General features: G+C 44.1%; 1 protein-coding gene across 1 annotated transcript; it reads left to right on the plus strand.

Moving 5' to 3' along the window:
* The first annotated feature begins 5,331 nt into the window (after window positions 1-5,331).
* Window positions 5,332-26,517, plus strand: LOC126970420 (exportin-5). Its single transcript, XM_050816302.1, has 8 exons — window positions 5,332-5,399; window positions 11,024-11,183; window positions 14,062-14,287; window positions 16,362-16,510; window positions 17,250-17,411; window positions 20,737-20,940; window positions 23,341-23,514; window positions 23,723-26,517. Exons 2-8 carry the CDS (start codon window positions 11,079-11,081, stop codon window positions 23,873-23,875), a joined length of 1,173 nt encoding a protein of 390 aa, XP_050672259.1. The 5' UTR covers window positions 5,332-5,399; window positions 11,024-11,078; the 3' UTR covers window positions 23,876-26,517.
* Window positions 26,518-26,885: the final 368 nt, after the last annotated feature.

Genomic DNA, 26,885 nt, shown 5'->3' on the forward strand with positions numbered 1-26,885 from the left:
TCGAACTTGGGTTGCGGCGCTGGGCTCAAAGGATCCGAACTGCAAAGTTCTGAAGAGGAAATATAACCGTGCCTCCAGATTTTTTAAGCGGCAAATCGCCCGTGCGAAATCGAAGCACGTCGTCAAAATTGGCGAGCAGCTTTCCAGTTACCCGACCGGAACACGCAAGTTCTGGTCGTTGTCGAAAGCTGCTCTTGGTAACTTCAACCAGCCGTCCATGCCGCCGTTGCACATGAGGAATGACACCCTGGCCCATACGGCAAAAGAGAAAGCCGATCTCCTGTGCACTCTTTTTGCCTCCAATTCGACTCTTGACAACAACGGAAAAACACCGCCGACCATCCCGCGGTGTCAGAGCTCCATGCCTGAAGTACAGTTCCGACAGAAAACTGTTAGGCGAGCTCTGTTTTCGTTGGACGTCAGGAAGTCGAGCGGGCCGGATGGCATTTCTCCAATCGTGCTTAGAACGTGTGCCCCTGAGTTGACGCCGGTGCTAACGCGTTTATTCCGGCACTCTTATTCAAAAGGCGTAGTCCCTGATTCATGGAAGTCAGCCCTTGTACATCCGATCCCAAAAAAAGGAGACAGTTCGGATCCGGCAAACTACAGGCCTATTGCTATTACCTCCCTACTCTCCAAAATCATGGAGAGCATAATTAACCGCCAGCTCTTGGTATACCTTGAGGGTTACCAGTTGATCAACGACCGGCAGTACGGCTTTCGCCATGGTCGGTCGACTGGCGATCTTCTGGTATACCTAACACATAGATGGGCGGCGGCTATTGAAAGCAAGGGGGAAGGCCTGGCAGTTGGTCTGGATATAGCGAAGGCCTTTGATCGTGTATGGCACAAGGCGCTCCTCGCAAAAGTTCTATCATTTGGGCTTCCCGAGAGCTTTTGCAAGTGGACCTCCAGCTTCCTCACTGGGCGCAGCATACAGGTCGTTATCGACAGTTATTGCTCGAATCCCAAGCCCGTGAACGCTGGAGTGCCCCAAGGCTGTGTGCTATCTCCCACCCTGTTTCTTCTGCATATCAATGATATGTTGGACACCGCCAACATGCATTGCTATGCAGACGACAGCACTGGTGATGCCGTATACACGGGCCATGCAGGTCTCTCTCGGGAAAACGTAAACTTGTGTCTTCTATCGAGTCCTCTCTCGAGAAGGTCGCGGAATGGGGTAAGTTGAACCTTGTCCAATTTAACCCCCAGAAGACTCAAGTTTGCGCGTTTACCACTAAAAAAACCCTATTTGCCGTATCACCGCTCTTCGAGAACACTTCCCTTAAAGCCTCGCCTAGTATCGGAATACTGGGTCTCGAAATCTCGAGCAATTGCCAATTCCGTGGCCATCTGGAGGGCAAAGCCAAACTGGCTTCAAAGAAACTGGGCGTCATAAATAGAGCACGGCAATAATTCAAGCCGGCCCACATTCTAGCGCTCTACAAAGCGCAGGTCCGGCCTCACATGGAGTATTGCTGTCATCTCTGGTCTGGCGCACCCCAGTATCAGCTCGATCCATTTGACCGCGTGCAACGCAGAGCAGCTCGAATTGGACCCAGTACTCTGTGAACGGCTGGATCACTTGGCGTTGCGTAGAGACGTCGCTTCATTGTGTGTCTTCTACCGCATTTATCACGGGGAGTGTTCCGAAGAGCTGTTCAACCTGATTCCTGCCGCCGAATTTTACCTTCGCACGACACGCCACAAGTTACGATATCATCCCCACCATCTGGATGTGTGGCGGTCCTCCACAGTGCGGTTTTCAAGGAGCTTTCTTCCTCGTACCACGAAGCTGTGGAATGAGCTTCCTTGTGCAGTGTTTCCGGGACGATACGACATGGGTACCTTCAAGAAAAGCGCGTACACCTTCCTTAAAGGACGGCAACGCTCTTGTGATTCCTCTGGTGTTGCAGGAGAGTGTGGGCGGCGGTGATCACTTAACACCAGGTGACCCGTACGCTCGTTTGTCCTCCTATTCCATAAAAAAAAAGGCAGTCTATGCATATTAGCATATACGGAATGCACGCCCCTGGTGATACTTATATAAAATTAGATAGAAATATCTATCTATTTAATTCTATATCACATCTAAAAAGATGAAATTATTCTAGTCAAGAAAATGTACGTAGGAAATTATTTTCTAATATTTAATTTAAACATTATTACCTTCTTTTCTAACACGTGTTGTATAAGAAAATGTCAATTGCTTGCCATTGAGATGAAGTCAATGATTAAGCTGTAGTTTCTATATTTATGACGCTAGAAACGAATGCTGCAAAATGAACTAAATTTGTTTATTTTGTAATTTATGAAAAGTAGTATTACATTAGCTTAGTTGTTAATTGTAACGCAGGTGTGGTCAAGCGCACGTGCGTGCCCGCTGACCCGGAGAAAGCCGCGCGCGGCGGCTTCGGCGCGGGCGTGACGTCTGCCGGACACCCCGTGTGGCGCAACCCGGCCGCCGAGCACGTGCTGCCGCTGTTCCCGCACGCGCTGGCTCTGGGCCGCGTGTTGCACGAGCTGCACGCGCCGTACGCCGCCGCGCTGAGGTACCACCTGACACAGGCACTACCTCTGATGATGACGTCGGCCGGGCACCCCGCGTGGTCAACCCGGCCGCCGAGCACGTGCTGCCGCTGTTCCCGCACGCGCTGGCTCTGGGCCGCGTGTTGCACGAGCTGCACGCGCCGTACGCCGCCGCGCTGAGGTACCACCTGACACAGGCACTACCTCTGATGCTGACGTCGGCCGGGCACCCCGCGTGGTCAACCCGGCCGCCGAGCACGTGCTGCCGCTGTTCCCGCACGCGCTGGCTCTGGGCCGCGTGTTGCACGAGCTGCACGCGCCGTACGCCGCCGCGCTGAGGTACCACCTGACACAGGCACTACCTCTGATGATGACGTCGGCCGGGCACCCCGCGTGGTCAACCCGGCCGCCGAGCACGTGCTGCCGCTGTTCCCGCACGCGCTGGCTCTGGGCCGCGTGTTGCACGAGCTGCACGCGCCGTACGCCGCCGCGCTGAGGTACCACCTGACACAGGCACTACCTCTGATGATGACGTCGGCCGGGCACCCCGCGTGGTCAACCCGGCCGCCGAGCACGTGCTGCCGCTGTTCCCGCACGCGCTGGCTCTGGGCCGCGTGTTGCACGAGCTGCACGCGCCGTACGCCGCCGCGCTGAGGTACCACCTGACACAGGCACTACCTCTGATGATGACGTCGGCCGGGCACCCCGCGTGGTCAACCCGGCCGCCGAGCACGTGCTGCCGCTGTTCCCGCACGCGCTGGCTCTGGGCCGCGTGTTGCACGAGCTGCACGCGCCGTACGCCGCCGCGCTGAGGTACCACCTGACACAGGCACTACCTCTGATGATGACGTCGGCCGGGCACCCCGCGTGGTCAACCCGGCCGCCGAGCACGTGCTGCCGCTGTTCCCGCACGCGCTGGCTCTGGGCCGCGTGTTGCACGAGCTGCACGCGCCGTACGCCGCCGCGCTGAGGTACCACCTGACACAGGCACTACCTCTGATGATGACGTCGGCCGGGCACCCCGCGTGGTCAACCCGGCCGCCGAGCACGTGCTGCCGCTGTTCCCGCACGCGCTGGCTCTGGGCCGCGTGTTGCACGAGCTGCACGCGCCGTACGCCGCCGCGCTGAGGTACCACCTGACACAGGCACTACCTCTGATGATGACGTCGGCCGGGCACCCCGCGTGGTCAACCCGGCCGCCGAGCACGTGCTGCCGCTGTTCCCGCACGCGCTGGCTCTGGGCCGCGTGTTGCACGAGCTGCACGCGCCGTACGCCGCCGCGCTGAGGTACCACCTGACACAGGCACTACCTCTGATGATGACGTCGGCCGGGCACCCCGCGTGGTCAACCCGGCCGCCGAGCACGTGCTGCCGCTGTTCCCGCACGCGCTGGCTCTGGGCCGCGTGTTGCACGAGCTGCACGCGCCGTACGCCGCCGCGCTGAGGTACCACCTGACACAGGCACTACCTCTGATGATGACGTCGGCCGGGCACCCCGCGTGGTCAACCCGGCCGCCGAGCACGTGCTGCCGCTGTTCCCGCACGCGCTGGCTCTGGGCCGCGTGTTGCACGAGCTGCACGCGCCGTACGCCGCCGCGCTGAGGTACCACCTGACACAGGCACTACCTCTGATGATGACGTCGGCCGGGCACCCCGCGTGGTCAACCCGGCCGCCGAGCACGTGCTGCCGCTGTTCCCGCACGCGCTGGCTCTGGGCCGCGTGTTGCACGAGCTGCACGCGCCGTACGCCGCCGCGCTGAGGTACCACCTGACACAGGCACTACCTCTGATGATGACGTCGGCCGGGCACCCCGCGTGGTCAACCCGGCCGCCGAGCACGTGCTGCCGCTGTTCCCGCACGCGCTGGCTCTGGGCCGCGTGTTGCACGAGCTGCACGCGCCGTACGCCGCCGCGCTGAGGTACCACCTGACACAGGCACTACCTCTGATGATGACGTCGGCCGGGCACCCCGCGTGGTCAACCCGGCCGCCGAGCACGTGCTGCCGCTGTTCCCGCACGCGCTGGCTCTGGGCCGCGTGTTGCACGAGCTGCACGCGCCGTACGCCGCCGCGCTGAGGTACCACCTGACACAGGCACTACCTCTGATGATGACGTCGGCCGGGCACCCCGCGTGGTCAACCCGGCCGCCGAGCACGTGCTGCCGCTGTTCCCGCACGCGCTGGCTCTGGGCCGCGTGTTGCACGAGCTGCACGCGCCGTACGCCGCCGCGCTGAGGTACCACCTGACACAGGCACTACCTCTGATGATGACGTCGGCCGGGCACCCCGCGTGGTCAACCCGGCCGCCGAGCACGTGCTGCCGCTGTTCCCGCACGCGCTGGCTCTGGGCCGCGTGTTGCACGAGCTGCACGCGCCGTACGCCGCCGCGCTGAGGTACCACCTGACACAGGCACTACCTCTGATGATGACGTCGGCCGGGCACCCCGCGTGGTCAACCCGGCCGCCGAGCACGTGCTGCCGCTGTTCCCGCACGCGCTGGCTCTGGGCCGCGTGTTGCACGAGCTGCACGCGCCGTACGCCGCCGCGCTGAGGTACCACCTGACACAGGCACTACCTCTGATGATGACGTCGGCCGGGCACCCCGCGTGGTCAACCCGGCCGCCGAGCACGTGCTGCCGCTGTTCCCGCACGCGCTGGCTCTGGGCCGCGTGTTGCACGAGCTGCACGCGCCGTACGCCGCCGCGCTGAGGTACCACCTGACACAGGCACTACCTCTGATGATGACGTCGGCCGGGCACCCCGCGTGGTCAACCCGGCCGCCGAGCACGTGCTGCCGCTGTTCCCGCACGCGCTGGCTCTGGGCCGCGTGTTGCACGAGCTGCACGCGCCGTACGCCGCCGCGCTGAGGTACCACCTGACACAGGCACTACCTCTGATGATGACGTCGGCCGGGCACCCCGCGTGGTCAACCCGGCCGCCGAGCACGATTTTATTTCATTCCGAGCATTTTCCTATTTATTCATATTTAAACCTTCTCTGGACTTTCACAAATAATTTAAGACCTAAATTAGCCAAATCGGTCCAACCGTTGTGGAGTTTTAGCGAGACTAACGAACAGCATTTCATTTTCTTTAACCGACTTCAAAATGGAGGAGGTTATCAATTCGATCGGTATTTTTTTTATGTAAGTACACCGATTACTCTGAGACTTATGATCTGATTTACGTAGTTTTATTGTTTAGTTCGATGCAGAATAGATGCCATTTGGTCCCATAAAAATTTTACATAGTTTGACCCAGTAGTTTTTATTTTATGAACATTTTTGTTTACCTCGATGATATAATTGTTTTTTTTGTACGGCTTTTTTAGGAGTTATCATTCAGGTTGATGATATATTATAATTATTAACTGAAACTAAAAAGTAAAAAATAAAAAAAATACGTTTAAAAAACCGACTTCAAAAACTGAAAAGTATCAAATAACTAAAAATTTAATTTAATACACCTTTACCTTTAATATTAATAAAATACTATTAATATTTATATTTGCTATATATTGATGGCTTTGAAGTTGGTGCCAAGCCAAATATAATAGCAAGTACCTACACTCGCCACGCGTGACTTTGATCAGGATAGCTTCGTCTAGAACATAAAAAAAAGTACGTTTAAATGTAACACATACAAATAATAGTACAGGTTGGCGCAATAGAACGTGCATATTTAAATATTGATTAAAAAATAAATACAAAAAGTATAGTTAAAATAAAACTGAGGTATTATTAAGAAGTAACTGAAGTTTATTTTTTAAAAATTACATCGTCTAAATGATGACCCTCTCTACGACGACACTCCTCTAATCGCAAACGGAAGTTATTGAAAACTTTCTTCAGTAATGCTGGTGTAATTGCTGCCATTTCACCACGGATATTCTCCTTGAGCTGATCGATGTTTTTCGGATTATTGCTGTAGACTTTGTTCTTGAGGTATCCCCACAAAAAAAAGTCAGGAGGCGTCACGTCTGGACTACGTGGGGGCCATGGGATATCACCTCTTTTCGAAATCAGTCTGCCAGGGAACATCTGTTTCACAACCGCCATGGAGTCATTTGATGTGTGACAGGTCAAACCAAGTCCTAGAATTCACTATTCTTAAATTTTCAAGCTCTGGAGCCAAAAAACCTTCCAACATCGCAACATAGCGTTCGGTATTAACAGTGACGTTTTGCCCCCGCGCATTTTCAAAGAAAAACGGTCCAATTATTCCTCTACCAGAGATTGCTGCCCATACTGTCACTTTAGGACTATGCAGTGGTTTCTGGTGCTTGAGTTTGGGATTCTCACTGTTCCAGTAACGACAATTTTGACGGTTTACGAACCCATTGATATGGAAGTGGGCCGCATCTGAGAAAAGGATATTGTCAAAATTGGAAAATCGATTAAGCATTTCATTAGCAAATGCGAGCCTTGCTCCGAAGTCAGACTCTTTCAATTCTTGTGTTAACTGCAGCTTGTAAGGATGCAGTTTAAGATCCAAGTTTAAAATTCGTTGCAAACTTCTTCTCGATAAGTGTAAGACAGACGATCTCTTGCGAGTAGACATTTGTGGATCAACTCGTATAGACTGCATAACTCTCTCAATATTGTCGTCGGTCCTAGATGTTCTTGGACGACCTTTTGCTTGTGGTTTAAACGTTGAACCAGTCTCTTCAAAACGCTGTACCCATATTTTAATTAAATTAGCACTCGGAGTTTTACTAATTTGCCGTAGTCCATATTCAGAACAATATAAAGGCCTAGTAACGATGTATGAACGAGAGTTCTCGTAAAATGCGCGACGCTTCCCGTCGAAGTGACTCATAGTGACTAAAACTCCATGAGCCCGCCTTTTTTTTTTTATGGAATAGGAGGACAAACGAGCGTACGGGTCACCTGGTGTTAAGTGATCACCGCCGCCAACACTCTCCTGCAACACCAGAGGAATCACAAGAGCGTTGCCGGCCTTTAAGGAAGGTGTACGCGCTTTTCTTGAAGGTACCCATGTCGTATCGTCCCGGAAACACCGCACAAGGAAGCTCATTCCATAGCTTCGTGGTACGAGGAAGAAAGCTCCTTGAAAACCGCACTGTGGAGGACCGCCACACATCCAGATGGTGGGGATGATATCGTAACTTGTGGCGTGTCGTGCGAAGGTGAAATTCGGCGGCAGGAATCAGGTTGAACAGCTCTTCGGAACACTCCCCGTGATAAATGCGGTAGAAGACACACAATGAAGCGACGTCTCTACGCAACGCCAAGTGATCCAGCCGTTCACAGAGTACTGGGTCCCCGACAATTCGCGCTGCTCTGCGTTGCACGCGGTCAAATGGATCGAGCTGATACTGGGGTGCGCCAGACCAGAGATGACAGCAATACTCCATGTGAGGCCGGACCTGCGCTTTGTATAGCGCTAGAATGTGGGCCGGCTTGAAGTATTGCCGTGCTCTATTTATGACGCCCAGTTTCTTTGAAGCCAGTTTGGCTTTGCCCTCCAGATGGCCACGGAATTGGCAATTGCTCGAGATTTCGAGACCCAGTATTCCGATACTAGGCGAGGCTTTAAGGGAAGTGTTCTCGAAGAGCGGTGATACGGCAAATGGGGTTTTTTTAGTGGTAAACGCGCAAACTTGAGTCTTCTGGGGGTTAAATTGGACAAGGTTCAACTTACCCCATTCCGCGACCTTCTCGAGAGAGGACTCGATAGAAGACACAAGTTTCACCCGGCACTGGTCGACGTTTTCCCGAGAGAGACCTGCATGGCCCGTGTATACGGCATCACCAGTGTTGTCGTCTGCATAGCAATGCATGTTGGCGGTGTCCAACATATCATTGATATGCAGAAGAAACAGCGTGGGAGATAGCACACAGCCTTGGGGCACTCCAGCGTTCACGGGCTTGGGATTCGAGCAATAACCGTCGATAACGACCTGTATGCTGCGCCCAGTGAGGAAGCTGGAGGTCCACTTGCATAAGCTCTCGGGAAGCCCAAATGATGGAAGTTTTGCGAGGAGCGCCTTGTGCCATACACGATCAAAGGCCTTCGCTATATCCAGACCAACTGCCAGGCCTTCCCCCTTGCTTTCAATAGCCGCCGCCCATCTGTGTGTTAGGTATACCAGAAGATCGCCAGTCGACCGACCATGGCGAAAGCCGTACTGCCGGTCGTTGATCAACTGGTGACCCTCAAGGTATACCAAGAGCTGGCGGTTAATTATGCTCTCCATAATTTTGGAGAGTAGGGAGGTAATAGCAATAGGCCTGTAGTTTGCCGGATCCGAACTGTCTCCTTTTTTTGGGATCGGATGGACAAGGGCTGACTTCCATGAATCAGGGACTACGCCTTTTGAATAAGAGTGCCGGAATAAACGCGTTAGCACCGGCGTCAACTCAGGGGCACACGTTCTAAGCACGATTGGAGAAATGCCATCCGGCCCGCTCGACTTCCTGACGTCCAACGAAAACAGAGCTCGCCTAACAGTTTTCTGTCGGAACTGTACTTCAGGCATGGAGCTCTGACACCGCGGGATGGTCGGCGGTGTTTTTCCGTTGTCGTCAAGAGTCGAGTTGGAGGAAAAAAGAGTGCACAGGAGATCGGCTTTCTCTTTTGCCGTATGGGCCAGGGTGTCATTCCTCATGTGCAACGGCGGCATGGACGGCTGGTTGAAGTTACCGAGAGCAGCTTTCGACAACGACCAGAACTTGCGTGTTCCGGTCGGGTAACTGGAAAGCTGCTCGCCAATTTTGACGACGTGCTTCGATTTCGCACGGGCGATTTGCCGCTTAAAAAATCTGGAGGCACGGTTATATTTCCTCTTCAGAACTTTGCAGTTCGGATCCTTTGAGCCCAGCGCCGCAACCCAAGTTCGATACGCCTGTTTTTTGCAGTCAGATGCTGCTTTAACTGACGCATCGAACCAGGGCTGTGATCTGCCACCGATCGGTACTACAGAGCTTGGTATAAAAATATCCATGCCCTGCAGTATCACATCGGCTACTGCAACGGCGCAGGCACTAGGATCATCTGAAAGGAAACAAACCCTGCCCCAAGGGTAGGATGCAAAAAAGGAACGCATCCTATCCCAATCTGCTGACTTGTAGTGCCAAACGCGGCGGGTCGCTGGTGGTCTGCGACGTTGGCGTCGGATAGGCACTACACTCCTGACCAGGCAATGGTCGGACGTTCCGAGAGGGGCGTCGACAGAGACCTGGTAACCATCGGGATGTGTAGTCAGCAGAAGATCTAATAAGGACGGCATGTGGCTATCCACATCCGGGAGCCGCGTCGGGGACCAACCAATTGGGACAGACCATACGCCAATGCAAAATTATGCACAGATCGCCCTGCGTAGTCTGTGGTACGTGATCCAAGCCATTCGGCATTGTGCCCATTGAAATCACCCAAGACTACGATCAGCGGAGGGGATCTGAGCAAGCACGTCATCAAATGCCGCTTGAACGCAGCCCATGAGGTGATCCGTTTCTGCGTTACCACTATGGGACCTGTAGACACACGCATAGATGCGGACGCGGTCCTCTAAATCTACGCGGAGCCAGAGAGTAGACAGGCCCCTACCCTCAAAATTGCCGAGACGGCGACAGCAGATATCCTCCCTAACGTACACACATACCCCGGCATGAGGCATGAAATTATGCTCAATTTTGTACCCGGGGTACGTTAAATATGACGTATCGCTAGGTCGAGATATCTGCGTCTCCGTAAGGAAACACAAGGCCGGCTGCGCCGTCTCAAGGTGGTGGTGGACGGCGTTTAAGTTGGAGTGAATTCCCCGGATGTTACAAAAGTCCACATTAATCGTGGAGCGGGGTGCCGTGGTGTTGCTGCCCTGTTTGTCCTGTGACATACGCGGTACTGTGCCCTCCCCAGAATACAAGGGGCAGCCCGAGCGCGAATGCTCGGGGAGGGATTCTCCGGCTCTACAAGAGCCGGTACCCTCCTGGGGTAATTTATTTTTTAGGACCGCTCTCATATTTTGTTGGGGGGGGGGGGGGGGAAGGACGGGGGGGAATGGCCTCCGGTCCTCGACACTAACCTATGCGAAACATAGCGGCACTAGGCCGCTACTTCACGCCGGTATTCTGTGCGAGTGTGGTAAGTAGCCCGGACGAGTCTGGCCCGATTGTGCTGACGTCATAAGACAGCAGCGTGACTCTCCCACTTTCAAAAAGCCCGTAGTCGCCTCTTACGACACCCTTGGACCTGGGACTACCCTATTCTTTTTACGCCCCGAGGCAGCACAGGGCAAAACCTACCCACGGCCTACCCAACGATGCAGACTCCCCCCGCCCGGGCACTTTCTACCCCGCGAAAAAAGTAGATGCAATATGCACGTTCTATTGCGCCACCCTGTATTTTATTAATATTAAAAGTAAAGGTGTATTAAATTAAATTTTTAGTTATGTGATACTTTTCAGTTTTTGATGTCGGTTTTTTAAACGTAGTTTTTTTTATATATTAAATAGTATTATGTTCCCTTAGACACCCCGCACACGCGCGCGTGCTCCTGCCGAGCGCGTGCGAGCGTCGCAACCTGATGGGTGTGCGAGATACCGACTCGCCGCTGGCTCCGCCCGCCCCGCCCGGCCCGCCCGCGCCGCAGGAGCGCATGCAGAACTTCCTGCACACGCTGCATGAAAATGTGCGTATGTCACTCAAAACCACAATCTACCCATCGTCGATAACTTTAGAAAAGCTTATTAATTAAATTTTTAACCAAAATTTATGAACGATGCGGGACTCGAACCTGAGACCGTCCGAGCGACTCTTCTAACTGAGCCAACTCCTTATCGTACTAAATAGTTTTACCAAAAAAATCATGGGAAAGCATGCACATGGTTTGGTCTTAAATTCTGTGAGGCTCAAAACTGAAACATTTTGAACTCGATATTATTTCGAGTAAAAGAAGTAAAAATCGACATAAATTCTTTTTTTAAGCGATGAAAATAATACACAATGACGATGTGCAATGTCACAAGGTTAACGTAGTCAAAAAAAAGACGCGTCAACCCTAAAAGTCGTGTCCCAAGCTACCAACTTGATGGCTTCGTTGTGTTGGTAGCATTGCTAATTATATATTATGTTTGAAACCGAAAGTGCCATTACTTACTCTATGTTCTTATTTGTTTTATTATTGGTTAGGTATATACTGCTACTATTAACTACAACTTATTCGAGCGGCAACGGCGTATGCAGGTCCGGCTCACCCCTCACACCCCCAACTGTCGAAAATCTAGACGTTTCGACGGATGACTGTTTGTTGATTTATAGACTTACCCCCTTATTCATAATAATCTGCTAACTTAAAGCATTGCTAATTCGCACTAAGTCTTCTTCTATTGACCTAAGTCAGAATGAGAAAAGACACTCCTTAGAGGCTGTTTAGAGTTAGCGAACCATTATGAATAAGGAGGTTATAGTATTACTTAGCAGTTTAGTCGTAAGTGTAGTTCCCGTTCACGGTGGTATTCGCAAAGAGCGCGCACAAAACACATATTCGAATTCAAATATTTTTATTCAAAATCACTTGCTGAACGTCAAAAACTACCACTCATTCAAAATAGCCTGTCTCAGATTCGATCGGTTCGTTATGCATCTCCTATAAACGCACGGAATTTATATTTGCTTTTCTAATTTATACATCTATTATTATGATAATATCTCCAGTTTTTATTTCGATTTGGCAACCATAATTATTTTTATTTACAATATTTGTTTTGTATGGACATATTTTGTATGAGATAATTTATTGACGCACGGTTTGACAGTTCCACTGTGAAACAACTTCATTATAACAACAGAGAGCATTTTTTACGAAATAATTCTTGATATTTTGAAAATTTTTTGGCAAATTCCTATAAAACAGTATTTTTTTATTATCTGAAGAACACCATCTCTCGGGTCAGCTAGTTTATACAGTATGGAAACAGCTTATATGAAATAAATGTAGGTACATATTAGCTGACGATATACCAAAAATTAACTAAATCCGTGCAGTGGTTTTAGTCAAAAAGTAGGCTTTTCATTTTGAACAAATTTAAACGTCCTGTAAGATTTGTGTTACTGGGTCAATGATTCAATGAACTTGAATATTTCAATATAGGCGGCGTCAAAGAGATACACGTGCCGGCGGTGTCTCTTTGACTGCGGCGCTATTCAAAGGCAAGGTCAACGTCGTCCGGCGTAGGGAAGGACATCTTCTATTGATAATTAGCTTTCTTTAAAGGGAGTTGTAATCGATAAATAATAAGCTGTTTAAGAATTTTTTAAATTGTTCTGTAATGATTATTGTAAAAATACTACACCTACACAGTATTTAAAACTACGCAGCTTCAGAATTTTTATTTTTACAAATTATGAAGTAGTTTAGAGATAATGATTGTGAATAAGGAAGAACTAAACAATAACATTTATTACTTGTTTGTAATTTGAAAGCAACCTATCAAAAATCGTACCAACTTACTTTTTTTATGAAAATAAGGGAGGAGACGAGCAGGACGCACAGCTGATGGTAATGGATACGCCACGCCCTGCCCATTACAATGCAGTGCCGCTTAGGATTCTTGAAAAACTCCAAAAATTCTGCACTATATTCGGCACTACAACTGTGTTAGTCACCTTGAGACATAAGATGTTAGGTCTCATTTTCCTAGTAATTTCACTAGCTACAACGCCCTTCAGACCGAAACACAGTAATGCTAACACATTACTGCTTCACGGCAGAAATAGGCGCCGGTGTGGTATTCATAATCTAGCCGGCATCATGTGCAAAGGAGCTCACTTGTTCGCTGCTCAGGAAATCACTAAGAAAACAGTGGTTTCGTAAGTATTGAATTTACAAAAATAAACTATGTTTTTACAAAGCTTATCCATTCATTAATGTATTAATTGTTAAAAATATTAAAACATTCGAATAACACAAAAGTACTAGTTTTTAATGCTTTGTTTTGATTGTTGGTTAGTAATTGTAAATAAAGTATCGATAAACTAGAATTGTGGGGTATGCTCTATTTACGCCTTTATTTATTTTCGCCAATTTTTATTTAAGTATTTGTAATTTGTTATTCAGTTTAACGCGAGCTTTCGGAATGTGTGTCCGATGTCTGGAGTGTCCAAGCGAGTGCTTTATGCAGCCCGCGAGTGTATCAAGTTTTTGTTGAAAAAGTTAAAGTTGTATTTATTAATTTAACTTTCTTAAAGTTTAAGTGAAATGTTTCAATCAATTTTCATTTCTTCGCTAATAATTATGTTATTGTTAAGAGCTCGTTTACGGGAAGAGAAGTAACAGCCAATTCGCCGCCGTGAGCTACGTTGTCGCTCCTCGGGGTCAAAGTACGTAGTCTAAACAGACTGTTTTCTTTTGTCTAATTCAATTTTGATACTTAGTTTCTTTGAAAATTTATTTTTTATAATTTAGGGATTTTAATTTAATTATTAATTTTACTATACTTGTGTGGAGCAGGATGACTTGTATTTTCATTTATTTTCCATACTGTATGTCCAACATCGTTCGTCCGCAGGTGTGCCAGCTGGTGGGCGCGGCGGCCGCGTCGCTCGGTCGCGAGCTGTACGGCGCGCAGGGCCTGGCGCGGGCCGTGTGCGACGCGCTGCTGGCGGCGCCGCGCCTGCCCGACCACTGGCTGCGCCGCGTGCTGCGCTCGGCGCTGCGCCCGCTGCTGCTGCACTGTCCGCCCGCGACCTACCGCGACGTGGCGCTGCCGCTGCTGCGGCACGCCGCACCGCTCAGTCAGTACCCCCAGTCGCCAGGATGCCGGCTACATTATTGCTTACTACTTGTGTCAGCATTACTGTGTTTTGGTCTGAAATTAGTACTAGGGAAATTACTTACTGGGCAAATGAGACTTAACATCTTAAGTCTCTAGGTGGCAAGCGCAGTTGTAGCGCTGCTCAGAAATTTTGGGGTTCCGAAAATCCTGAACGGCACTGCATTGTTATGGGCAGAGCCTCTCAATTAAGAGGGCCTTTCCGTTAAACAGTTAGCTGATAACTTTGCGAATGGATTTGAAAAATCAGTAAAATATAATTCCAAATTGCAAACTAAAACTTGCTGATGCAAGTACGTATCGCAAGCCCTTAAATACTACAATGTTATTCCAAAAGGTCTCCAAAGACGATGTTAGTAAAGTAATTAAAAAATTACACTCAAATAAGGCACCCGGACTAGATGGTCACAAAGTAAGTGAACTTACACTAGCTAACCAATATCTGGCCTTACCAATTGCAAATTTAATAAACTGTAACGTCGAAACAGGCGATTTTCCTAATGACCTCAAAATAGGTTGTGTAAGACCAGTATACAAAAAGAGTCATCACGAAAATTATACGAACTACAGGCCAATTACTTTACTTTCTGCAATTCACAAAATTATAGAAACAATCCTGTGTGATCAGGTTCATCAATTCTATCAAAAGAAAGAGGTAATTAGTAGCAATCAATTTGGGTTTCAAGCGGGTAAAAGTGCAACAGACCTCATATATTCTTTCACTGACGAGGTAAATGCTCACTTAAACAACAAAAAAATTGTACTGGCCCTATTTATTGACTTTTCGCGGGCATTTGAAACATTGCAGCATGAACAACTAATCCAAAATCTAGATGATTGTGGAATCAGGGGTCCGTTACTAAAGTGGTTCAAAAATTATCTCACAAATCGTACATTTACTGTTAAAGTACAAAATACATACAGTGACCCCAAAATGGTGACTGAGGGAACGGCTCAAGGATCAGTCCTGGGTCCCCTACACTTTTTATCGTATGTGAACGATTTGGGAAACTGCCTAAAATACAGCACGTGTTACCGATTTGCAGATGACACTTGCCTTATTGTGTCAAGTAAAGATATCAATAGAGCATGTGAATATCTTCAGTCTGACTTGGAGACGATAACTAAATGGTGTCATGATGCTGGTTTAGTACTAAACATTAGTGAAACTAAGCTCATGATTATCAAATCACCCTACATCAAGCACCCTACACCAAAATCTATAATTTCACACAATCATATTTGTCTGCATGGGCTAGGAACCTGTAGGTGTCCTGCAATTGATATAGTGGATACACATAAATACCTTGGTCTAATAATTGATTCAAAATTCAACTGGAGCTACCACCATTTTCATTAAAAAAATACACCAAACTCAACATAAGCGTGCACTGGTTGACCTGGCCTTACTATTTTTATATGAATCGACTAGAGATACAGCGAGACGGAGTGCGACGGTTTGCTTGCTATGCTATTATTTCAGTCGCTGCGATACGACAGGCCCCACCCGGTCCGCATTCTGTGTACGCAATGTAACGCTTCAAAATTCTTAATTTATAAGAGTGACTGAGGAATAAATATAAGGGATCTTGCACATGTCGTGCGATACACACAATATGTTTTCCGTATATAATTTTCTTCTTTGGAACGTAGAAGATTAAATTATCACAGCTGTGTTGCTTTTCAAAATAAGTGTATGCGGTACGTCACCCATCCCGCGCAAATACTCGAAAAACCGGCACGTACCGTGACGGCGCATTGACTGTGCGGCACGAAACAAGTTTTCGAAAAATATATAAATAACATATGTTGTGTTGTAGCTGTCGCGCTCCTGTTTTGAGCACAATTTCTCGCATCCACCCTGCTGATTGCGTATATTATGTGAGAGTATACGTCTATATTGTCCTAAAATGTTACGCGACCATATTGACTGGAGGCTCACAGTGGCTGCCGTCCGGCCATTTATATCTATCGCTCATACTCAAAGCTCCTTAGTGTATATAATATTTACGCTTACATTACGCTTTATTTTTCAGTGGTTGTGCACTTATCGCAGCGATGGGAGTATGTGACGTCACTTTACGAGTCCGGCAAGCTGGAGGAGGAGAGCGGCAGTGAGTCTCAGGAGGTACTTGAGGACATGTTGGTGAGGCACCTCACGCGGGAACACCTGGAGGTACTCAAGGTAATGCGAACCTCTGTACATGGTTCAGAATGTACACGGAATAAATACATCATGACAATATTGTTATATGACTTAACAGTGGACAATATGACTGCTGAGACACTAACGATATTTAAGGAGATTGCTTGGTATTCGCATCTCCCTCTAATAATGTAATAAAATTAGGTAAGTACTTACTTTATTTAAAAAAAAAAATCTCAATTATGTAAATGTATTGTTGAAACATGCACGTGACAAGCGCAAGCGCCGACGGGTCTGTGTGTCCGCCTTCCCGCTATCTTTATCCGCACGCCGCGATTAGCACACAATACAGTCTGTGCGATCTTGCGCTGAACATGCTTTGCGTAATTAATTACTTAATTTTCGGCTTTGTTTACTAAGTTGTCAAATAATCTTTATTTTAAATTTCATTTTCGCCAAATATCACGTCCTCAAGTATCTTTAGTGTCTCACCAGTTATGCTGCTTATTACATGTATAGGCGAAATACAAGACATGTACAACTGTCTGACTAAATGGGTCTTGGTCGTTAGGTGGTCCTAACGAAAACTGCGATGCGCAAGTGACTATTTAATCTATAATCTAATCTTTCAAATCAGAAGATATACGTCAATTCTGAAGTGTCAATGATTTTTAAACAAAGAGGAAGGTATATTGATAATAATGTAGGAAGTGGAGTCAATGGAAGATGTCATTTCCAAAAGTCAGTGCAAGTAGCATATGTATTATATTGCGTACAGGTGTCGCTCGTGGAAGGCACAGTGAGCACTGAATATAGCAATGTGGAGATGGAAGAGGACATATGCGGCGGCGGTGGGGGGAGTCGTGCGCCCGACCACGTGTCTGAGTTGGGCGCCATGGTGCTCGCAGACCCCGTAGCGGGCCCGGCCGTGCTACACACAGTATGTTGATACGATTAAATTAACTAATTAGTTAAAAATTATTTTTAATTAGTTGATTGCTCTAAAGGAAACATACGTCAAAAGGCATAAAAAGGCTTTTATTTTCTCAAAATTGATTCCTTAAGAATTCTTTTTGGTGTCATTTCTAACATAAACATAACGGAAACAAATGGCACTCCGATAGCGAAGAAGCGGAGCAAGAAATTCTCCCAGCATTCTGTTCTTTTTTGCGCTCTTTTAGTGAAATAAACAATATAGTACTGTCATTGCTATTGCTATAAAATAATCATAATCTAGTCCCAGGCAGTCGAGTCACTTAGATATTCTGCTGTGGAGTAGTAGGATTTACAAAAGAGCCATTTTTTAATCAAACAGTTAAATTTATTTATATATAATGACTGAACAGTGGCTGAGACTTTATTATAAAAGTGTATACCCTTAAAGCTATTATGTATCAAATGAAGCCTACTAGAATTAGTTACAAGCAATCCCATATTTCTAGTGTTATAATAATGAAAATCACTATTAAGAGCAAAAAGATGACGATTTTTGTGAACGTATATTAAATTTTTATAGATGTACTGACAATGAACAGTCATAATATTTATTTCTTTAAAGTTTTCTTTTCGTTCTTCAAATACTTTCTTGTATTATAATTCTACAAGATAACTCAATTACTAGCAGCTATCTTTCTCAGAAGCGGGCAAAGTGAGAGTATTTTACCTTTTATTATTATTTATTTAGAGGTAATTTGTGATATTCTATGGAGATGCTATGTTCAACAAGACCCTTATTATTTACATTACGGTTGTAATAATTAGCCAACTTAAAAAGCAATCGATAACGAGTAGTGTTGTGTTGTGCTTGTTATTCTTAGCGATAAGCTATACTGTTGAATATTTTTTGTATCACATAACTATATTCGTTATAACTATGGGTTTGTTTCACATTACGTAGGAACAGGAGCGTGCATTCCATATATGCCAATAGGCATAGCCTACCTACCATATATAGATTCTAAATAATATACCTACACTAGATTCCAAGGTTATTCAGATACATATAGTTCTTTTATTCTAAAACGAAACTTCTATTAAACACCCAACCAGTACGCTTTTCGCTACACGATATACTAAATACGTTCCGATAAGATAGTAGGCAGTTCCGATAATGCTTACTCAAACCTAGTAGAATACGTTCAATTTCTATAACAAAATTTATTTGTCGAGGTTATACGACCACAGCAAAAAATATACAATGACTATGTAAATCGTTCTTAAATATGACTATTGCAATTTGACTTCTTTGGCATTTCTCGGGTAGGCATGCTTATGACAGTTAGAACTGACAACTATAGCTGTCACGGATTAAACTCACGAAAGAAATTATTGTGCTCCCATAAGAGTTTCGACATCGCACATGACGTGATTCATGATTGTGAGATATAAAATATAACATTTCCGGAAATAAAAATATATTGTTTAGTAATCAACAATAACAGCGCCATTTTTGCAGTTTTTGTGTTTTCGTGTACTTTATATCACGAGCGTGAATTATTAAGCTAATTACATTAGTTATTTGGTTTGTGTTGATTTGTTTATTGTTAATTATATTTAGTGTTTGTATTGAGAAAAAAAGAAGTTTCTGTGTGTTTTGTGTGTAAAATTGGTAACAAGAAAGGAATTAAAATATAATGGAGAAATTCCAGTGTCGCGATTGTGGCGAAAATACGATTTGTTTACAGAAATTAGGTACCTACGTATCCTTTTGCACAATTTTCGTCCGTAGATAAAATAAAACTTGTTTCTCTTAATGTACCAATACCAAATATTAGTTTAACTCAACAAAAAGGTAAAACTATGAGATATTTCAATACCAAGTATTACGAAAAATACACTTTGCTATTTGGATGCCGCCATTCCAATTTATTGTTCTACTTGACCTGCTGTTTATTTTTTACAATGAAGACTGTGTGGAATGATATTGGTTACGGTGACTTGAATAATTTGACAAATCTTGTTAAAAAACACGATCAATCTGACAGAACGGCAGAAAAATGTTGGTAAGTGAACTTATATTTATCCTTATAACAGGAACTAAATTCTTAAACATTAATCGCAACTACCACTAGTTAGGCTTACAGTGCCTACCGCGCTGGAAAACCAATGAACGCCCCTACGTAGGAAAATAGTTACGAATAAGCTTCTTGCGATCTATGTATCTATTAAATACACAGCATGCGTTTGACATTGCATCTATAGTCCCACTCAGCATATAAAACCCCTATTAAATTATAGGAAGGATCAAGCAATTATTAGTCTAAAATATTTATATAGGCATTTGACAAATGTGGATTGATGTAGAGTTAAGCAATGAGTATTAAATGATTAATAATATTTCATTTGAGATTGGTTCCTTGTTATTATTAACGTATGTCATTTGATAACGTGGTAAGGGTATTTAAGTATAACCTGTATCCTCCACGCTGATGCATTTGTCTCTGTCTTTAGGCTTTTTTTTTCTCCTTCTGCTGCTAGGACATCGTCCTGTATTTTTTTTTCCGTTTGGCTCTTTTCAAATTGTCGCTTCTCTTTCTCTCTTTTTGTGTATATAGTGTAATAAATGAATATTGTATTTAACCACATAAATGTTAGAAATTTTATTCTGATCGCAATCTGTGTGAAATTATTCCCAAATTAAAAAAAGTGCAACGTTAATGTTCATGTTTTCACTTTTGACGGCATTCCCGAATTGCAACTCGTTATTTTTATTTTTTCAAAGTGATATAACAGTGAACAAGACATATCATGATTTACGAACCGTGCGTTACTCGAACATTGGCTCAGTCGGTAAGAGCGGTCGGACGAACCGGTTGCGGTTTCGAGTCTCGCATCATTCACAAATTAGTTTACAACTTTAATTAGGGTTTGCAATATTATTAATCAACAATCACTCACTGGACAGGCAATTCCATTTGTTTGACAGCAAATTTTTTGTGTCTATTTGAAGCGCCACTGGCGAGCGTCCACAGAACTAATTTGACGTATAATACAAATGGCTGGGAAGAAACGTTACAATACTCTGAAGTATTTTTGCATTTTGAATTAATCTCGTTCTTTTTCCGTATTATTTATACTTCAAGAATTAATTTTTGATTTATCGATGTTTGCTGAGGTTCAGTTTTAGTACCGCATACTCTCGCTACACGGCAAACGGCGCCAAAATGGCGAATATCAAACGGGCACAAAAGCACTTTGACAGCCGCCAGGCCAGTCGTATACAGTAGAGGTCAGGGTCAATGCGAGTACACGTTACGCTATCGCAGATACTCCGCGCGCTGACCTGGAACGACTCGACGTCGTCGCTGCGAGCGTGCGCGCTGGCGATGCCGGCGCTGCGGTCGGCGCTGGCCAGCGGCGCGGTGGGCGCGGCCGACGCCGACGGCGCGCTGGCGGCGGCGCTGCACGCGCTGCGGCTGCACGGACAGCACGACGCCAACCAGGCCGCGCTGCTGGCGCTGGCGCTGCAGGTCACACGGTGTTCTGTAGATGATAACAAAAATACTGTTTTATAGGGATTGCCGATAATATTTCAAAACATCAAGAATTAATTCCTAAAAATGTTGTTATAATGAAATTATTTCACAGTGGAACTAGCAAACCGTCCGCCGCTAAATTCTCTCATAGAAAATATGTCCATACAAAACAAATATTGAAAATATAAATAATTATGGATCCCAAATCGAAATAAAAACTATCCTATCTCTTATGTTGGGCCAAACTGCACTCCATGAAGTTATTTTCATTAAAATCCGTTCATTAGTTGAGTCCATTGCGGACAAAAACGTGACACGTAATTTATATATATACAGGGTGGACCAAAAACCCGTTTACATTTGAATCAGTTGCCACGTCTAGCAACGGCGGCGGAGGGGGGTGGAGGGGTTACGCATTGCAAGAGCGGCCAATGGGAATTTAGTACCAAGGCGTCGTTTAGCGGTAGTCAACGTGCATTTTGTGTACGCGAGTACTATCGAAACAACGATTCTGCGACCTTAGCTCAACGAAAGTTTTGCAATCATTACAAGATACGACACAAAAATCAAGCTCCATCAGGTGTGTTAATTAAATAATGGGTACTCAAGTTTGAAAAGACGGGTTCAACAATGGATTTACCTCGATCTGGCCGGCCTAGAACGTCGAGGGACCCCGAAAACGTGGAGCGAGTAAAATCGTCTGTTCGTGACCAACCTGGACTATCAACTCGAAAGCGGTTTGCTGTCCTTAACGTGCCAAGATAATGATGTATTAAACCGCATTCTCAAGAAAGATTTAAGTCTACATTCCTATAAAATCCAAATGGTGCAGGAATTAAGGCCGCAGGACCATGCAACTAGGTTGCAGTTTACGAACGAAATGGTAGAGCGATTCACCAGTTTTACAAACAATTTTTTCTCAACTAGGCACACTTCCACCTAAATGGGTATGTTAATAGACAAAATTGTCGTTATTGGAGTGACACTATGTCATGGTGATCAAAAACCCCTACGTTCCAGCTAACCAACCCAGTAACTCTTGACGAATTAAAGGATCGTATTCGCACAGACATCTAAACAGAAACATGTAAAGCTGTCATCGAAAATTTCCGCTCTAGATTGCAGCAATGCCAGAATAATGAAGAATTGCATATGGATGATGTGATTTTTAAGAAATAGATTCCCTTTTTGTTTACTATCGAAAACAATAAACAGTTTTGATCTACTGTAATTACTTTTTTTTTAATCATCATTCCAATTATAAACGGACTTTTGGTCCACCCTGTATATAATATATAAGATATAATTTGAGTCTCGGAAACGGCTCCAACGATTTTCATAAAATTTAGTATAAAGGGGATTTCGGGGGCAATAAATCGATCTAGCTAGGTTTAAATTTTTTAAAAAATTATAGTTTTATCCGTGTTTTAATGAGAAACAGCTACAATAACAATAGAATACAAAGGTAAATTACGCACAACTATATTTTTTGTTGAAGTTTTGTACATTCTGAAAAATCCGATCGGTTGCGATCGATCCAGATATTACTACGTAATGAAAGGCGGGACTACCTGAATACAAATTGAATTTTAGTTTAGTATGAAACGTGCAGTGATTTGACATAATAATAGTAAATACTTTTAATACTACTACATCGATAGTGTGGCTTGATATTCAAATTAAAACTCCTAAACAAGCTTTCTTAGAGGGCCTTTGGCTTAAAAGCTCCAACTGGAATAGGAAGGCGTCTCATAATATCTCATATAGGCAGCGAGGACGGTTTTGTAGGTGGATCATTATTAATGTTGGAATCTAAAAAAAACACTGAAAATTCGCTAATTATGAAAAGTGGTGGTCAAAGGGCATACTGCCAATGTTAAAAATTAATTCGGTATTTGATTTAATGTACCATTTACCATTCCGGAAGGTTAGAATCGAACGCAAATTATTGAAGGGCTTATTATCCAAAAATATAAATTTTGAAGAATATATGATAAAAGCTCAGTTACTAGAAATCGTAAAAAGACAAAAATAAAATTATCAAACTTTTGCTGGGGATAAGTTGGCTGCGCAAAATAAAACTTATAATAAGAGTAACCAATTCCGATAAACCGATATCAAGCTATTCAGAACCCTAATCAGAGAGCGAATATAAATATGGAAATTATTTATTTTATGTTTGGTAACCATTATCAAATAAAGACATTTGTAAATATTTTATATAAATTTATGTTTTATTTATTAGGAATAAGTATGAGTTTATAATTAAACTACCTAGAAAAATGTTGATAATCTCTGAATTGTCAATTTGACAGTGACAAGTTGATTTTTTTTGTTTACATTTTTGATCTCGAATTACATTTCCGACTATAAGTGTTCGGTTCCGATGGACAGGCGTACGAGGCGCTGCGGCCCGTGTTCCCGGGCGTGAGCTGCGTGCTGGCCGCCATCCCCGACGTGGACGCGGCCGACCTGCGGCGTCTGGACGACAAACTGGCCGCCGCCAACACACGCCCGGCCAAGCTCGACAAGAGCAAACGAGACCTCTTCAAGAAGATCACTTCTAAGGTATTCTGATTAATCTTTTCATTATTCCGTCTAACTTGAATTTCGATAAGTAAATCATGTTTTATAATAATTTGAAAACCAATTTCTATTTGCCATGGCAAAATTCATAATACTGTTTTTATTCGTGGTTTACAATTTCATATTTATTGTCAATTTTGTAATTTTGTTGTCTTGGAAATAAAGTGATGTATCAATATTATTTTTACAGTTGATCGGCAGAAACGTCGGGCAGCTTTTTAAGAAAGAAGTATTTATATTAGACTTGCCCACAATGCACGTGCCCAAAGATAAACCGCGCAACGCTGTGGATGCGCCGGAGGGGGCGGGGATTGACAATCTGTTCGCGAACGCGCCCACCTAGCGCCTGCGCGCAGTTTGTGTTTCGCGACGCGCAACCAATTAGGTGGAGCGGTTCGGTCGCATGTATTTCGAGCACCCCGATTGGTCCATCTCCTTCCGTTTCAGAGCGCGTCATTATAACGGCTAATGCGAACGTGAAATATACATATTTTTTAATTGTGAGTACGACTAATCATTGCGCCTAGGGTATTTAACATTAATTCATTACGCGACCTGTGATAATAAATAGCATTTTGTATATGATGTTTGCTTCAAGCGCTTCAATTGATTAATTATTAATATAATTCTGTAATGAAATTCGCGTTATTAAATTGGTGTTTATATTGTATATTTTTTTTTAATGATTAATTGATTTTAATTTTATGTGTCGGTCGATATTGTAGCAGATTGGATGTTCCTATGTGAGGTTGTAATGATGACAGTTGCACTTCAGAGTCAGAATAATTGAACTCGTTACAATAGTGAATAAGTTATTAATAGAGAGTCTCATTTTACTGCAATATTGTTTAGGGTCTTCATGCTGTGTGAACATTTGCATTTGTTTTGTTACGTTACGTATTATTTTATTGTCTTAACATCAAGCAAAAATGCGTAATGGAATAACCTGTTATCTATTCGCCAAATAGATCACAAAGCCCCAAACAGCACTTTGTACATATATATACTTTTACTTTGTACATACACAAACAGAAATAAGTTGTTGGGAATCAAGATTTGTAGGATGTACGAAGGTTAAATTTTGTATTGATTGTTGATATACAAATTCGCAAGTTTAATTTTTACTTTGTATATTATTATTAGAAACAAATAGTAAATTGTCTCTTGTAACGTGAGAAAAACAAAGACTGAAAAACGACCTAATGTACTAATTCGACGCAGTTCCTCCTGCTTTGTAATATTTTTCAAATTTTGTTAATTAAATAATACTTTGAAATTTTCTGAAGCTTTTCAGTTATATTGAAATCGTTTGGTGTATATTTTTATATTAGTTTAGCACCACATCATAAAGATTCATACAGTACATAGTAATAAACCCAAGATAGGGGTGTCGTTCGGGCAATTCGTGCGACATTGTTGTGTGTGTGTGTGATACTAGTTGTTTGAGTTTAAATCAGTGAACAATTGCGGGCGTTACTTTTTTTGTTAGTCTTTGCTGTTAGTTATCTTATTGTCTACTGCTTTATGTGTCTTAGTTAGCCAACTTGCACAGTGAATATTTTGTGACAAAGTAAATAAAGTCCTCGTACAATTTGTGAGTCCAATTCCGTCGCTCGATTGACGATGGAGATCAAAACTTTAATATTCGTTATCGCATGGAGATGGTATGGGTAAAAGGAATTTAAGTCGTGTGGCATGGATATATATCTATAAACAATGATATCGTGAATTCCGCAATAGTGCATATGCCCAAAAATTTAATGTTGTAATCTACGTTGAGGCAAGGAAAAAAGTATTTTCAATAATAGATAGAATAGATAAAATATATCAACCCGTTCTCTTTTATGCATCATTTTACAGGCTTAAAGCATTGATAGTATTAAACGAGCTGGCTAATTTTGCAGTAGCATTTCATAGAACACATAAAACCAGCACCAAGCCTAGATTTTATAGCACTTTAGAGCCCTAAAGTGCATAATAATCGTAATAAACTTTGGATGATAATAATTTACCTGCATGTTATAATGATAGGGTCAGGTTCGTCTATTAGCACCACTTTGTTCTCTCAATCACTCTTTGAACACTATTTTAGCAAGTTAAAACGGTTCATTGTAACGTCTGTGAAAGTGAATATTCCAATATAGGTAAATAACTTTAACTAAAAATAAAAAATGTGAGCCGTCACGGGACGCCTGGCAGATGTGAAACATCGACATTATTTTGTAAAAGTGATATGCAGAAAAGAACATATTGTGATAGGAACTAAATATGTCATAATGATAAAATAAAATATTACGATTTTTTTCCAGATAACGATGACTATTTATTGAATAAACATTTATTTTCATTAAATACAAAAATTTACGAATTTATTTCAAATCGTGACTACTTAATTCGTTTAATCAGTGACTTAGTAGTTATATTCGATGTTGATGACAAGGCGACGGGACGCCACGGCATGCGTCGCCACGCCAGAAATTTACGTGCGGCTATAGATGTTTCACATCAAAAAGCTTTAAATGACAGAGTTGCCAGTTGTCAGTCAGTTCTGTGGCTATTAAACAAAAACAACATGGCGTGTAACAGAAAATATAAAAAACAAACGTCAATAAAGGATTTTCACGCCAAAAACAACAGGTCTTTACCTAAACAAAGTCTTATTATTACTAAAAACCCGATCAAAATATGCGATTATGACATTAACTACTTCTGGACCTGGATTAAGTTAGAAGGTAGGGTTTGTATTAGTATTTTATTCTATTGTAATAATAATTGTCCTCCGATTATGTGTTCCGGGTGCTGTATGAATCTTCACTTAGCGCACAGTAGTCACATGCTCGTGAATGTAAATATTGTTCGGTGAAATCGTGTCGCGTTCGCATCGAGCCCTATACAATGTTAGCTAGCCATATCGTACTCGTACTGTAAACTGTTCGTATGTGAATTATATAATATTATTATTTAAAAAATATACTGTTAAGCAGCTATTTGAGTTTTATTTCCACCTTTTTTTTTATAATATGATATACATAATAGCTACACTCGACCGCTAATAAATTTTTTCTTGTTCAATGTATTTGATGTAACTTATGAATGAATATTTGTATAAAAATAGTTAATTAACGTGAACCAACTATATTATAAACTATATCTAATATAAACGTCACACATTGTTCGAGACTGGCTCGAGTAAGCCCTCTTGGGCTAGTATTAGTTGCCGCACTTTGTGACTACGCCTGCGGTATCTAGTTGGAGCGCAAGGAGACCATCCTTAATCTAAGTGAGCTAATGTTATTTGTGTTGCTATGACATAAAAACCAACAAATCGACATAAGACCACTTATGCTTTATAG

This window comes from Leptidea sinapis, chromosome 21 (assembly GCF_905404315.1).
Source record: "Leptidea sinapis chromosome 21, ilLepSina1.1, whole genome shotgun sequence".
Taxonomy (NCBI): Eukaryota; Metazoa; Arthropoda; class Insecta; order Lepidoptera; family Pieridae; genus Leptidea; species Leptidea sinapis.

Bases quoted from the DNA above. Each gene is read 5' to 3' on its own strand.
- LOC126970420 (XM_050816302.1), top strand. From the start codon at position 11,079: ATGGGTGTGCGAGATACCGACTCGCCGCTGGCTCCGCCCGCCCCGCCC. The intron at 17,412-20,736 runs GTATGTTGATAC...ACGCTATCGCAG, and splicing joins GCCCGGCCGTGCTACACACA to ATACTCCGCGCGCTGACCTG. The intron at 20,941-23,340 runs GTCACACGGTGT...TCCGATGGACAG, and splicing joins TGCTGGCGCTGGCGCTGCAG to GCGTACGAGGCGCTGCGGCC.